Source organism: Gadus morhua, chromosome 11 (assembly GCF_902167405.1).
Source record: "Gadus morhua chromosome 11, gadMor3.0, whole genome shotgun sequence".
Lineage (NCBI taxonomy): Eukaryota > Metazoa > Chordata > Actinopteri > Gadiformes > Gadidae > Gadus > Gadus morhua.
In genome coordinates, this window is record NC_044058.1 from 18510036 (window position 1) to 18525707 (window position 15672).

The 15672-nt window shown below is 42.6% G+C and overlaps 2 protein-coding genes across 5 annotated transcripts in view; one reads left to right on the forward strand and one right to left on the reverse strand.

The window, feature by feature from the left end:
* Nucleotides 1-1094: 1094 nt before the first annotated feature.
* Nucleotides 1095-6766, reverse strand: tmem147 (transmembrane protein 147). Of its 3 annotated transcripts, XR_003978573.1 has the most exons (9): nt 6647-6766; nt 6176-6279; nt 5963-6032; nt 5764-5829; nt 5522-5658; nt 4593-4677; nt 3811-3932; nt 1706-2006; nt 1095-1665 (listed from the first exon to the last, which is right to left on the reverse strand). XR_003978573.1 is itself a non-coding variant. In XM_030370865.1 (8 exons), the coding sequence occupies exons 2-8, from the start codon at nt 6250-6252 to the stop codon at nt 1886-1888; spliced, it is 678 nt and encodes a 225-aa protein (XP_030226725.1). In that variant the 5' UTR covers nt 6253-6279; nt 6647-6766; the 3' UTR covers nt 1095-1885. The 3 variants fall into 3 exon arrangements, 2 of the variants coding, with proteins under 2 accessions (XP_030226725.1, XP_030226726.1); XM_030370865.1 differs by having other exon boundaries at nt 1095-2006; XM_030370866.1 differs by having other exon boundaries at nt 1095-2006; nt 6176-6257; nt 6647-6735.
* An 829-nt stretch (nt 6767-7595) lies between these two features.
* The window catches only part of LOC115553747 (F-actin-uncapping protein LRRC16A), a 68650-nt gene continuing 60573 nt past the window's right edge, over nt 7596-15672 (forward strand). For both annotated transcript variants that reach the window (XM_030370249.1, XM_030370250.1), the window contains exons 1-2: nt 7596-8008; nt 12908-13005. In XM_030370249.1, the coding sequence (XP_030226109.1) occupies nt 7969-8008; nt 12908-13005 (138 nt within the window). In that variant the 5' untranslated portion in view covers nt 7596-7968. The remainder of the gene's footprint in view (nt 8009-12907; nt 13006-15672) is intronic.

The window sequence follows — 15672 nt, forward strand, 5'->3', positions numbered from 1 at the left end:
CCTCTCGTATTCGCCACTCTTGAGGGCACTTTTATAACTATGGAGGCACGAGGGGGGGCGGTCGCGGTCGCGAGATTACAGGATTACAGCACCCTGTCAAACACACAACCGTGCAACGTCAGGACACAACAGTGACACAATCCTAGCAGGGTACCAGCGTCTTTGTCACAAACAACATGACACTATTCATGTTTATCCTCCATCGTTTTCGTATTTATAGGGAACGATGCTTGCAACGCTGTCGCTTGACCATTTGAATTGAGAGGATTAACGTCAGTCTCTACCAGCGGGTCCTACGAATTATACTATGAATAAACACAAACGTTTAGTGATGAGGTTATCGAAAACCAAAAAGGAAAGACACCGCTTTGTTTGTCACGTTTCTTCGAAACTGTACAATTCACTTTGGTAGGGGGGATCAGGGCCGACGGACTGCGGGGGAAAGTGAGGCAGTCCTGGGGGGGCCCATGGCAAAAAAAAAAGTTTTTTATTTCTTTTGAATTATCCACCAGCCCATAGTATTAGGAGTTGCACACGGCCACGTCTCTCCCCCCCCCCCCCCCCGTCAACAATTGTTCTCTACCTCCCCCCTCATGGGGGGGGGGGGGGGCATCAGTACCTCTTGTATACAGGGCCCAGGATTTGGTGCCACGGCCCTGGGGGAGATTACCAAGGAAGAACAAGAATGTGGACGAAGAACAATGGACCCAAGTTGCCAGCTCTCTTCAGCCGAGCATGATACCTGGCACCGTTGAATGAAATCTCTAAATGAGATATAGGACTGAGCTCACTTGCGTCTGGTCTCTAACTCGGGAGAATGTTAACCAGTAACTGAAAACCATTGTAGGAGGGAACAAGAGTTAAAGTCCTTTCATAGAAAATTCTTGGATCACACAGGATGAAAAGCAATTACTTACTCAGTGTATTACCTATGGATTACTATGTTGGTCTATATGGTTTGATACATTAATAAGTGAGTTAACTGAACTTTATCTTACATTATTCCACATTGCAAACCGCATCCTTAATTCTTTGAATCACAGTAGAAATCGCGTAATAATGTTGATGTGAAGGAATGTTTGTTTGGACTCAAGTTATATTTATTGTAATTTATTTTTTATAACAATATCCAGCATCATCTTACTGACCAACAATGAGAAGGGAACTTTTGAATCGCTTGTGGTCTCAATGTTTCACAAATCCCTGTTTACAGCGCAAACAAAAACACGTGGGATACTGTATAATTCCATTTCTACTATCCAGGGAAATGTTTTGATGACAGGGCATTTATGATTTATAATAAAGATAATTGGCTACATTTGATTAATTTAGTATACAAGGGCCTCTGGTTGAAAACAAAGGTAATCACAGTTATTCTTCTGCGAAATTCCACTGAATCTAGAAATAATTCCACACATGCTGGCTCATTAAAAAACAAAATACAAAATAAGTTAGTCATAACACTTAATTAATGCTCAACCTGCCTCAGTTCTAAAGCAATCAGGAAACTACTTTCGATAGAAAAACATACATACACCCAATCTAATCATTACAAATTTGGTTAGAAAAAGAAAAATGTATAAACTGTTTGTCTGGCACACTTACACAGGCAGGTTCCTACCTCAAACTCATTTGTCTTTTACACAGCTCTTCATAAGGAATGTCCTAACCCCAGGCCCAATGTGGAATTTGAAAATGTACACACCATGTGTAGCTCACATAGGACCTGACAGGACAGGGCAGCAGTATGGGTTGTGGCATTTATACACCATTTTTTGTTTCCAAAAAATTGTCCAGTTACAGAAAAATTGTATGACATGAAAGTTGCAGCGGTCAAATAAGCCTGCCTATGCACCAAGAGGGAAACCAGCCACTCGTCTGGTGACTAGTTGCTGTGGACCAGAGTGACGAAGAGGAAGAGGGAGCAGAGAGAGACCACCCCGGTCAGAAGGGCCTTCACCAGCAGAGCCGTCCAGCTGCCCAGCAGGAACATGTGGACGAACAGCCTAGAGAGAGAGAGAGACAGAGACAGAGAGAGAGAGAGAAGTGGGGGTCAGCAAGTCAAAAGAGAGTAACGCAGCTTTCATGATGAACTTAAATGTAGCCGAGAGTCTGGACAGCTTGATATTCAAATATTTACAAGATTCACACTCATTACATTTTATCATTTTCCAGGAATTTTTCAGGGAATTTGCCGTGACCTTGTGTTCACACAAGGGGTTCGCATTGAGTATGAACTGTCAGGGGCTGCCAATTGCTGAATGAGTAGCATAAACAAACATTTTTTTCCTTCAAACAATGCCAACTGTTACCTAATTCAGTAGGGTGATTCATAACCATTGACGGAAATAAACAATATTAAGAATAGATAAGTGTCCCGTTACATTCCTCCCTAGGTCTGCCTCAATAAATCGATGCCCGTTGATTGGCTAGTGGTGCTAGCGTTACATATGATTGGATATGGGTTTCTCCACGCTTAAAACAGCAAAACGTTAAACATGGTTTAAGAGGTATTGGCATCAGCCTGCACACATCCCACTTTCCAAGAAATTATGATACAAGACTGGTAATGGGTCAAATGGGGTCAGAGTGGGACCTGAAATGGGGATTTGGCTAGCACTGTGGCAACACAAAAAAACAATGGTTGCCCTTTAATGCCATTAGATTGCGGCATTTTCTTCATGTTCAAGTTATAGTTGGATTTGCCATTCCAGGCACTTTTGATGAAAGAAGAGAGCTCAAATATCATTAAGGATTATAGTAACGCAAGTGACTGTGACGGTAATAATGCAAACACCCTGAGGATTGTAGTTTTCTGTATGTTTGGGATGATTCTTTATCCTTTCCCATAATTAACATTAATTTGGGTTACGATTTACTTAAATAAGCCATTTTCCCTTTTAGAGATACGTCCATTCCACTCATGCACCTAAGTTATGAAGCAGTCATTTTTTATTCAATTTATGTGTTTTTAATACACAGGACCACGCGTTCCGTATCAACAGACAACCCATATTTGTGTCTGGATTTAACAAAACAATTCCTTATCAAGGCAGATGACAGCTGTTAGCAAATGTTATCAGTCAAAATTAGCATGAACGTTGCTACTATCCGCAAAATAAAGATTAAGATGAAAGCTTACAAACATGTGTCGAGTAATGTAAAGAAGTCTTTCATTCAGACACAAATATTTCATTATCATGTTCACTTACTTTAGCTTTCTGCTAAATAGCTGAATAAACGCTGTATGAATGTGAAGTATGGGATACAAGAGAGAATGTTCTGATACCAGAAAGATACATGATCTGATACCAGAGAGACTGTTGATCTGCTACGAGAGAGATACATGATTTAATACCAGAGACACTGTTAATCTGATACCAGAGAGATACATGATCTGATCTTAAATACATTGCACTTCCTAAAATTCTTTAACTTTGCCTCTATTTTCAAACCTCACCTATGTTTTGTATTACTTATCTATTATTTTATTGTATGACAATTGTTCTATGTGAAACACTTAAAGTCTGCCTCGTGTATGAAAAGAGCTATATAAAGTGGCCTTGCCTTGATCGCATTTACAAACCGCAAACATGCAACATGTTTTGTAGTGTAACAATGCTGTTCTAGTGCTGTTCAACTTGTTGTAAACCTGATTCTAAAAGAGCAAGTTAGGTCTTCCATACACGTCATTGGTTTGAATAATGGCTCAATGACATTCCTCTCATTATGTTTTTTTCTTTCCCTACATAAACTGGAAAGAATGCCTCACATAAATCTTCATGAAGAGTATGATTGTAAAACACTCACTCCATTAAGAAGGCCTTGTAGACACAGAGACCCAAAAGGACCGTCACTGGCAGCCGGAAGCTTTTGGGAAGGTCGTAGCGTGTAAACATCCATACCACCGATGCCATGGCGATGTAATGGACCTACGGGTAGACATCAAATAGATGAAGAACATTTCCACCATGGTGGTGCACTGTTCCACCCAGCGGAAGAAGTACTAGTAGTGTGCTGTACAGGGCTGATAGGAAATGAAATTATCGGTGCCTGAAATTATCAAATACATTCGAAGACACCATAGAGAATTGCCTTTCTTAACAATAGAAGGAGCGGAACTCGCACACCATGTAGCCGATGCAACAATACGTTTTTAGTGCATAAAAGTTTTAAGTGCTACCCACGTTTTCAGTCCCATTCAGACCATCCTCAGTGCAAACATACAAAGGCAAAATACTTCCTTATATAGACTAAAACTAGTTGGTGGCAGACATGTCAATCAACAGGTCAGGTAGGTCGATGTTGACTTGACATTTTAAAAGGCACCGCTCACCTATTATCACTTTTCTTGACAACATACATGGCCGAGCTCAAGCCTGAATTCAGGCACCACGCCTGAACTCTATCAGGCCTGGCTGTAGTGCAAAGTGAGGTTGAGAATATGTTGAATAAAGCTACACAGTTTAAGATGTTTTATCCATTCTAAAATGCTTAAGCAACAGTGTAAATGTGTGGAGGTTGAAGGAGAAAGCGAAAGAGCAGAGCTAAAGTAGAATACTGAGGGGAAAGGGGTGCAGAATCCAACTCACCAAACTGATGTTGGAGTCGAAACTCATCTGGATGTATTTCCAGTCGAACTCTATCCCCCGGGCACCTACCCACAGAGGAAGACACCTAGACAAAGATGCATAAGGGGAGATCATTTAAAACGTCAATTTGGCCTTGTCCATATACAAATATGGGTAGTTCTAAAACATAGTATTTCCTCCATCCCCACACAAAGATTGTTGTTTGGCATATTGAGCATGCGCCAGAAACTTTCTAACAAAAAAGAATGGTGTGTTAATGTCTGGACGTGTGGCTGGTACAGTTAGTTTTATATTCATGTTAACAAGTCAACCTAGCCTTACTTCTTCATTACACTGCCGTGCAAAAACATAAAAACACTGCCCGAATAGTTCTCAATTGCTGTTTCCTTTGGATATTGCCATGTTGCCTTGTTGTTCAGCTCATGAAGCCCATCAATGCACATGCTACTCATATTCTTCTGACACAAAGGTATATCACCATCTATTGGCCTATTATGCTGATACGATTGTTTTTAAATATTTCTACGTTCCCTTGTGGTAGGAAATATGTTCCTTAACACAGCTTGTGTGGACAGGATTTTTTTAGAAAAACTGATGTTTTCAGAAATACCCATATTCGTGTGGACAAGGCCCAATGGTGTTCATTTCACTTCACCATGTTTCCCAACTCTGTAGAGCTGAGGGTAGACACCCGTCAATGCAGAAATGGACTACACTTCCCAGGCTAACGTTGACTTAAAATCCTGTCCAATCCTTGAAAGAATGCGAACATGAGTCAGTAGATTTTAACTAACTGTAACCCATCATCCAACATTCATTCATGTAACCAAAAGTGGTGGTGAGCCCACTGAGCCCAAACGAGAGCCTGCACAGCATTTTAAAAGGGGTCGAAGTAGCACCAGGACTAAATGAGGGGGGGCACGACCTACCGGGACATGACGAGTTCCGCCGTTGCCCATCCCATGGCTGCCACCATGATCTTGTACTCTCCTTTGCCGGCATTGCGGGACATCACCAGATGAAGGCCCAGCAGATCTGCCAGGTCAACGGTGGCCTTCATAAATTCCTGGATAACAGATAGACACAAGTTGTCGATGTTGCTATTGGTTTGAATACGAACCAAGAGGAGCCGACACACTGTCCTGTGGATACTGCAGTCATTGCGACTCACCCCTACAAAATCATACACTCCAGCTCCCCCCTCCCATGTCGGGAAGAAGGTGGCCAGGAACAGCATCTAAAATAACAGAAAATACCATTGATGGATTGGTTCTGGGTCTGTATATTTGAATGATATAATGATTAAATATATTATAGAATGAAAAGAAAACGTTAAAAAAAGCAGAGATGAGTTCAGAGAGCTTACTTACTTTACATAGCTGGACAAAAAGGTAGGTGGCCCCAGCCTGGACACATCTCCAGAAGGCATTGTATTCTGAACTGTAGACACACACATACAGAATAATTAACAGATGACAACTTTGTATTTAAGACCCTGTATTTAAATAGCCTAACGTTATCCCATCTATACCAATCATTTGATGATGGTGTTATTTTATTCAAACCGGTGAACAAACACTTACAGCCCACTGCACTTGTAGGTGATGAAGTAGGGGAAATAGGCCAAGGCGAAGCAGTTCCCGAAATGAAAGAGAGTCATGGCGTCTGTGGACGGGATTACAGCACCCTGTCAAACACACAACCGTGCAACGTCAGGAAACAGTGACACAATCCTAGCAGGGTACCGGCGTCTTTGACACGAACAACATGACACTATTCATGTTTATCCTCCATCGTTTTCGTATTTACAGGGAACGATGCTTGCAACGCTGTCGCTTGACCACTGATTTAGGCATGAACTGAGAGGATTAACATCAGTCTCTACCAGCGGGTGCTACGAATACTACTATGAATAAACACAAACGTTTAGTGACGTTATCCAAAACCAAAAAGGGGAGACGCCGCTTTATTTTTCATATATCTTCGAAACTGTACAATTAAATTTAGATTATTGAATTAAACACTACTTTACAACGACATGTAAAACGCTTTACCTGAGCTCGCCGAATAGACCGGAAACTGATTCCGTTCTACTACGAAATAGTTCCGACAAGGTCGCAGGTCACAGACGTCAACTCGTAGTGCTGCGCAGTCGTTCCGCCTGAGCAGAATGTCTAAAATCCACAACAAAAACCTTGCATAATACCCCAAATAGCGTGATTTCTGTTTCGCCAAAAGGAATGTAATGAAAATGAAACGTCGTGGATGTGAACATGAAAATAACACATCACGTGCTGTGCATTACGGATTACAGACCATTTATATTGCTCATTCATGGTATACAAGAGGAGTTGGAAGTATATTCTTGCTCTTGGTCAACTGCATACTAAATTACCTCAGGTTCTGTCAGTAGAGTCGTGGCGAGATCGCTTGGAGGATTATTGTGTGGTTCGTGTACGACTAGTAATCGACCAGAATGTGAGGTTATGTTTGGATTCAAAGCAACTCAGAAAATTGCCAGTAGATGCCGCCCTCATTCAAGTTATAGTCATTTATTTCGATATACCGTGTCTATGCGAAGGCGTTAATCTTGGTCATTTTATCGGTATGTGTAGACATTAGTATGGAGTTGGATACATTCACTTATTCAAATGAAATGATTGCTGTTTTCCCGCTACTCCAAACACTTGCTAAACAATGGAAAGTTATTCATCTCTTATGGACTCTATTTACTCTATTTTATAGAGTAAATAGAGAACAGAAAAATATATATTTAATTTATCTATATTTCCTTTAACATTTATTTATACAATTTTAATTTGAATAAATAAACATATTGTAGTATTGTAGCTCAATATATATATTTATTTTATTTTATTTTTTACAGTTTGTAGTAATCCCACTCCGCCTCCCACCATTCACCCTTGGCGTCGCACGCTTCACTGGCTGTCGCATCACTTTCGGGGAGGGGCACCGCGCGCTGCCATTGGTCGGCGCGACCGCGAGCTCTACGCTACACCACAGTGGATGGATGCGCGCGTGCAGCAGAAGCACAACCGTGGTCTTTTCCTCGCGAAGCAGAAGAAGTCTGGCTGGTTTCAAGATGGCCTTAAAATGATTCTGGCGGCCAGCTCAACGCAGGACCAAGAAGCGTGTGGACGGATGGAAACGAAAGCGCACCCGTGTGGATATATATCGTGTGGATACAGCCACGAGGGGAGAGAAGCAATGTAACCTGGGCTCAACGCAACGGCGGCGGCACCTGACACCTAATGCTCGGGGATTTTTTGTTTCCCTACCGTTTTAAAAACGACCCCTCCATGTGGTGACTTTACCCCCCTTGCTTCCCTGGATATTAATACGCACTTGAGACAAAATGAGCGAAGAAGTGTCAGAGGTCCCTAAGGAGCTCCAGGGTGAGTATATCAATCTAACGCAATCCAGGGTGATAAAAGCATAATAGACTAGCGGTGTGACTCAAAATAGCTGACTAGGCAGTTTGGTTTTTGTCTCCGCAGCCTACATTCGTTCACGAAACAATCTTCAAAGCCACCTTGAGTTACAGTAACGCAAAGTAAACACAATGGAAAGCTTCAAAGCGCTTTAGTCATGGCATTCTATTGTTGGTAGAGATGTTGATGGTTGTGGCATGCGTGTCATGTTAGAAGTTGTCAAAAGGCTGATGTAAATAAGTTAGAAACGATGGATCACACCGTTAACCTCGCTCAAACTAATGTAATGACAAATCCCATCTTCCCGTGCCATCTAAACGTGTGGCCTTTACGGTTGGCATGCTTTCTTAGTCAAATAAGGCAATAGCATTCCTCTAGTGTGTTTGCCCTTGGACACAGAGTTAAGAGTTTCTGAAACAAGGTATTTGGCTTTATTTGTCTGTGTGTGTGGCAGAGTACCTCAGCTTGTGACACCATGGTGCAATATTGGACAAGCACAGGGCTGTCTGTCTTGGTCTCTCTGTCTCGGTCCAACTCATTGTGTGTGTCTCTTTCTCTCACTCTCTGTGATTCTTTCTCTGTCAGTCTCTGAGTCTGTACATTTTTTGTCTTAAACCTGAGTTAAGATACATTAAGTGGTACCATAGACTCGTATAAGGCACCCTTCTTTTTTACGTCATTTAGTGCCATTTAGTCTCCGGTTAGGCCTATGTGATCATTCAATAACTCTTCCACTAATAATCCTATCCATCTGTGATGAAACTCCCTCACTGACTGAAGGAGTCACTCAAGCACACACTCTTATCACCAACTCGCCAGTCACCTGCTGCATCGGCGCTATTATGCAACTTGAACTTGTACCATGGCTTGATGCCCATTGCCCAATCTTTAAAGTTATCAGATCTTATTGATAAATCAGGGCCTAGTATGGAAATTTGAAGGGCTTGAAGCCTTTCCTACCTCATCCATCAGTATGTTAGTGAAATAGAGGTGCTGGGTAATTGTCCTTGTGTCAACCTGCTGGTTCAGATGCAAAGTTGTTCATCATGGAGTGCTACGGTCTAAGGTCAGACCTCTCTCTGTAATCAGGGCTGTCTCTCTGTGAAGTGATCTATCCTGGTGAGGGATCCCTCCTTGTATCGTGTTGTTGGAAGACGGACAGCGAGTTTCCCCTATGAGGCCTAGGTGTATGTGTTAAAGAAATCCCAGTTGTATTTTTTTGTGCACGTGAAAGACCCCATGTGTTTTGCCAGAAGACCACATATGTGTCATTGGTCCTTTTAATGAACACGCAGCAGTAGAGAGTTTGGAAATCCCCTTCTTTCTGGGAGAAGTTAGGTCAGACTCAGCACGTTGTTTGTCTATCAACCAAATTCCCACCCCTGTATGCCGTCATCAACTTTCCAAAATCCAATTCCGTGCCCAAAATTACATGAAATAGTAATCCAAATCAATGAATAATACAAATAACGGGCGTTTGGCTGTCTAGCTGGCTGTGCATGAAGCCAGTCATTGTGTGACGCACAAGCATGTCTGTGATTCAGCATCAGCAGATAGTGTCCCTCCAGGGCCCTCCTGCACACAAACAGGTTTTCCCCGGTTGAAACCAACCTGTCACTCATACCTGCATCGCTCAGAAGAGGAACTCCGATCAGAGGAATTCAAATTCGCTTTTAGTTGATTTATTATAATGCATTACGTTTTATCACACAATGTTTAAAAGGCACACATTTTGCATTTCGATGTCAGCTTATTATTCTACGGTACAGCAGCAAAAAATAAATAAAATGCATCCAAATGTAGATGCATGTTTGTTACCTCAGAAAAGAGCTGAAAGATCTAGTAGGCCAACTACACCCAGTATTTGATTTCTTCAATTTAAGGAAAAGGGTTAGGGGTCAATATAACTAATCCCTACTATCCCTAGGGTATACTTAATTTTTCAGAACGTCTAACTGCAGAAATGTTGTCCCTTCCAAACACTTTCTTGACGCATACAACAGGAGGTCATCCATACACTGAAAACCACACAGGCCCAAAATGTGTATCATCAACTTGGTTCGAGAAGATACAGAGTCCAGGCAGGGACTGGCTCTCCTGTGTCTTGTATAATTTGATAGAGGGAGGGGATCGCATTGTGATGGCAACATGCAAACTCCTCTCCATGCCTCTGTTATGACTCAGACAGCATGTGGAGGCTAGGAAGCAGAACTCGGAGTCATGCTGTGTCAGGGCACACAAGTCTGGGACACTGTTTTGTGTTATTTCTTTCATGAGGAGAAATTTAGTGGAAGGTTTTTGATGCGAGAACACAGTGTGTGTGTGTGTGTGTGTGTGTGTGTGTGTGTGTGTGTGTGTGTGTGTGTGTGTGTGTGTGTGTGTGTGTGTGTGTGTGTGTGTGTGTGTGTGTGTGTGTGTGTGTGTGTGTGGAGATGGTGCACAAGAAGATATACTGAGAGTCAGACACACACGGTGTTGAGCAGACTGAGCTAGGTTGCTTTGCAGCCCGTTCTACAAAATACCAAATATGATCCGTAAAGATCCGAAGGAATCATCAGCTTGTCATCCTAGACAAGGCCGGTTTCTGATGTTGTTGAGACTACTGGAACAGGCCTTCTCCCCTCTGCCATCTTCCCACATCTCATATCACCATTTTCTATGGATCTTAATTTAGTACCAACCCGCTAGGTCATGGAGCTAGTCCTCTATGTGCAAACAGCCACCAAACCATGCTTTAAGTTTAACTCCATCCCTGCAATGTAAAGAAATGATTGGCTTTCTACTCTGCTATAGTCCTTATCTGTTGGGAGTAACCAGAGACCCATCACTTCTGGTGACAGATGGACCTTCTCTTTGTCACTCTCTCTTCCTTATCAAGATCTCCACTCCCTCCACTGCGCATTATGTATTGGATTGTCATGTCATGAAAGTAATGTAGGAGTACTTTACGAAAGAAACATCAATCTGTGATAACAACTTGGATATTCTGTCAAATGTCCCATCTGCTTTGTTTTTCATAGAACAAAATCAGCAATTCTATGACGGCTAGGATCTCTCTTTCAGTCTCCACGTAAAATTAATTAGGCACAACATTTGTACAATGCAGAACACTTGTCCCCCTAACAATTACATCAGAGGGAAAGAAACATTTGCCAAACTTCCTGTGATGCATTCATTTTTATTGGGTTAATGAGACACAGAACGGAATTCGAAGAACAAAAACAACATTCTGAGAATCAAACGTAAGTTTCCAATGGCTTTTTGGAAAATCTCAATTATAAACATTTGTGTGAGCAGACCTCGACAACACTTAAACAGCTTCAAAACCAACCTGCAATCCACATTGGGGAACTGTCCAGTGAGGATACTAGTGATGCTAACTTTGCCGAGCTTGTAAACAGGCCCTTTATGAGCACAGGACCACCCTAGCCGTAGGTTTGCATTTAAATTGTCTTGTGAAACAATTCATAATATATATTTTTTCAGTAATGTTAAAATGACAGACTCAGCCAGCCTCTGTGACTAGTTGGTTCTCATAAACCACTAAATGGCAGGCATGTTTAAACCATGGCCTTGTGAGACCACCCAGCTAACATTAGGTTTCTCTCAGCTCATCAGCCTGGCCTCAAGCTAGTTTAAAACCCCTTCCAAAGGAGTCTAAATGATGGCAACAAACAGTGCTGAGGGGAGTTTCAGTTCATGACAAAGTAATATCGTGCTGAATATTTAATGTTTGCAGACTGCATTTTCTTGCCTTGGATTTTTTTCTGAGGACATCTTCTTGGGAGGACATTCCGTCTGTGTTTTAGAAGGAATGCTGTGATACATGTTTGTGCATATTGCATAAACGCAAACTTTTTGCGAGAACCTCGCGCATAGTCACACACACACGGCCACCTACCTACCAGTACCTACCAACCTACCTATATGCCCAGCCACATAAACCACTGTTCTTGTGTGTTCACGTGTGTCTGTCTCACTCACCCACAATCAAACATGCATTACATTTATATGCGCGCATAAACCCCTATTCCTATGTGTGTGCCTGTGCGCGCGTGTGACTGGAAAACGGGTGACCTAGTTCTGTTCTCCATGCTGGTTCTCTCCGCTAGCCGTCGGGGCTTCTCCTGGGTGTGAACAATCAATCACTCACAGAATATATACACGCATCTCGGCGTGTATATATGCATGTGTTCTGGTGGTGACATGCCCATATGTTTAGTGTGCGGATGAGTTAGCATATGCAGAAATACAGATGGTGGGGTTTCTATCTGTTAGCATGTAGTAGGCGGTGCGTGTGCATGTGTGTGCAAGTGTGTACATTACAGAGCCGTCTGGCACTCTTGTGCAGAGATGTTTTTCAAGAAAGACAATGCAGAGTAAGCTGTGAGCTGCAGACTTCACGCAAGGAGGGGAATAGGAATTATGGGGGGAGGATTAAACCAAAATCCTCCCCCGGTTATATTGGAATAGATTACATTTTCATCAAACCTACCCCCCTTCTAATCAGAGGATATGGCAAATTATTACCCCCGTGGGAAACATTCATTCAATCATGAACCCGCTTGGCTTGTATCTGCTCTGCCTGAGGAAGCTGCCCCACAAAATTTGCGCTTGAACTCTGAGACCTGAAGTGAGCGTGGCTTTTTGGTTCAAGACTCCTTGTGTCAAGGTCTTCATTCAAAGGGGATGTGTCTCAGAATATCAGGGCAATGTCCTGGTGTTACAACTTATTTCATTTCACAAATGGATGTTTTAAATTATTTTACAGCTGTGTTATAACATCTCCTCTCACTCTGTTGACCCTTTCACTTACCATCTGCGTTTCTCTCTCCTTCTCCCTCCTCTTCCACCTCTCCGTAGAGAGTGTGAGGGATGCCATAGGGAGGAAGGTGAAGCTCTCGCTGAGGAGGAGGGTCAAGCTGGAGATCAAAGGGGACAAGACGGAGAACAGAGTTCTGGTAGGTTGACCGCTTCCCTACTGGCTTGCTCTCTCACTGCTTAGTCAATCTGTCTGGCTTCTGTCTGCATGTCTGTCTTTTGAGTTTGCCAGCCCAGTTTAGCGGGGTGAAGGAATTCAGAATGAAAGCAAATTGCGGTCAAGGTTGGATTTACTTTGTCACAACAACGACAGCCAATAGAGCTAAGGTCTCAACCTTGACAACATGCAGAACGATTGAACTAGGTGCTAACATGACACACGCTCATTGATTTATTTCAGTTGATGGATTGCACACACTCTGTGGAATAGTGATGGGGCCTAATATGTCCTGTCTAGAATCTGCCCGTATGTCTACTTGGAAAATGTATGTATTGTTTCCTACAACCTATCTCTATTTGTGTTTGCTTGACCTATGTGTCAGGTCACGCTAATGCCAAGAGAACATTGTTTCAGCTATGAGGTCACTTGTGTGTGTGTGTGTGTGTGTGTGTGTGTGTGTGTGTGTGTGTGTGTGTGTGTGTGTTTGAGACAAGCTTGTGCTGATGTTTGTGTAATGGGTGCGCCTCGGGTATAGACAGGAAATATGTGTTCACCATTAACTTTTTTAGCCAGGGTGCAGAAACTCCACAGACTTCTGAATAATTAATGACTGGTGGCTGATAGGAAACACACGTCCGTGTTCTGGGTTGAGCAGACATAAGCGGCTGGAGATAGTGAAGACCGCACAGCCCCACAGTTAATCTCTGACTGCTGCACAGGTTGAGCTGAATGTAAGACAGTTGTTGACGTCAGGCCTTCGCCTCTCTACCTCCACCACTGGGGAGCAGGAGGTGAGAACAATCCAGGTGCTTGTTCACACCTGCAAGACTTGCTAAATGGGGTTTTCTCACACATCTGTGTGTGGGGAAACAAGGGAGCTCTCTAGCCCTTTAACCGTGTGATAAGCACGTAAATGTATGTTTTTTTTTCTCCTGGAGTATGTTGGACACGCTCACTGGGTTGATGACCTATGGCTGACGGAGACAATGTCCGCCTTTGTGTTTGTTACCTAATTCACAACAGGGGATGCTGACTCCAACACAGTTTGAAATGTCACGGGAGTGTGAAAGGTCTGGAAGATATGACCCTCCGTGTTAGGTAGGAGGTGTCGGCTATGTCTGTGTAAAAGGTTTCAGAGGGACACTCTAGACATGCGTGAAGAAGAGGTTAGATGTGTTTATTATATTCATGACCATGGAAGGAGCCCGCAAAACACATACACGATGTAGTCCGTGTACAAGTGCATCGATGATCATACGAAAGAGTTTATAGAGGTTTTATATGGCTATGTAGTTTGTCCATATACGGTCTCTGCTGGCTTCCCCAAAAGGGGAAGCCTGATGTAGCTATCCAGGGTCAAACTGGGGGAGAAGAGAACCACTCAGTATGTCCTCACAGGGTATCATATTTATTTCTATGTGACCTGATGTGAGGACATACTCAAAAATGTGAGTTTGCATCCAAATGCATCACAAATGTAGACGGAATTATCCAAAAATCTGCTTTAGATTATGCTACTTTTTTGCCATTTTTCGAACCCCTCTTGTTGTTTGAATTTAATGACTGTGTTCATCAAGATTAGCCGTAGGTGGGGTTCATTCTCCAGTCAGGTACCATTATACCGCTGCAGAAAAATAAGGTGTGACGAGGTTACGTAATGGACAGAGTGCCAGTCAAAGCTCCAGTGAAGGAAATCAAAGCTCTGTGACAGAGAGCACACAACAGAGCTATTTTCTCTTGGAAAAGTTCTGGTGACCCCCCTGTGATCAAATGAGCAGCTTGAGTGACATTTAGGTCACGTGATTTCGGTACGTCATTATTTATTATCATTTATTGACGCACTGTTTCCATTGCGCAATGGTAAGGTATGGATTTTATTTTTTATTGATACGTCAACTTTGAGCCTTCCCCAAAGTGTAAAGTTTTCTGTTTTCCCGCTCATGAATTGCGTGAATTGAAAATGTGCAGAGAAACAGGTGGATTGAACCAAATGACAGCTGGGGGGTTTAAGGGAGATTGGAATCTAAGCGTATCCAGCTGTTCAGAGAGTCTGAAGATGATCCAGCACGACCAGGGAATCTGAGGTTCTGTGTTTGGGGCCTTTAGACCTTTTGAGGACCTCTCCGTTTGGAGCTGGCATGTTCTCCACGTGTTCACAACGATTTTGTCCGGGGGCTCCAGTTTGCTCCACACAACAAGACATCCACGATAACACTCCTTCCCTGCTCATAGCCGAGGCTAGGGCTGCTCGATTATGGGAAAAATCCTTATCACGATTATTTTGGTCAATAACGATTATTTTTGAGTTTGAAAACATGTTGCATTTATTCAGCATGTCTCTCCGTTTTGTTTTTTTTCGAACTGAGAACTTGGAAATTTCGCCTTTTAAAAAAAAAAAATACACAAAGCGGTAAAAAAGAAAAAATTCCCATATAAAATGATATACAGATATGTATCCAGCTGTTCCGCGTGAAAAACTTGATTATGTTAATTGTGTGATAGTTTGACGCTGCTCCAATAGCAAGTAAAGATGGGTTGAATGCAGGACATTCATCTCCACGCAGGAATTCATATGGGGTTTCTTCTTACTTCGGTAACTTACATTTGACTCACACTTTTTGAGTCCAACAAGTTTGACTCAAATGTG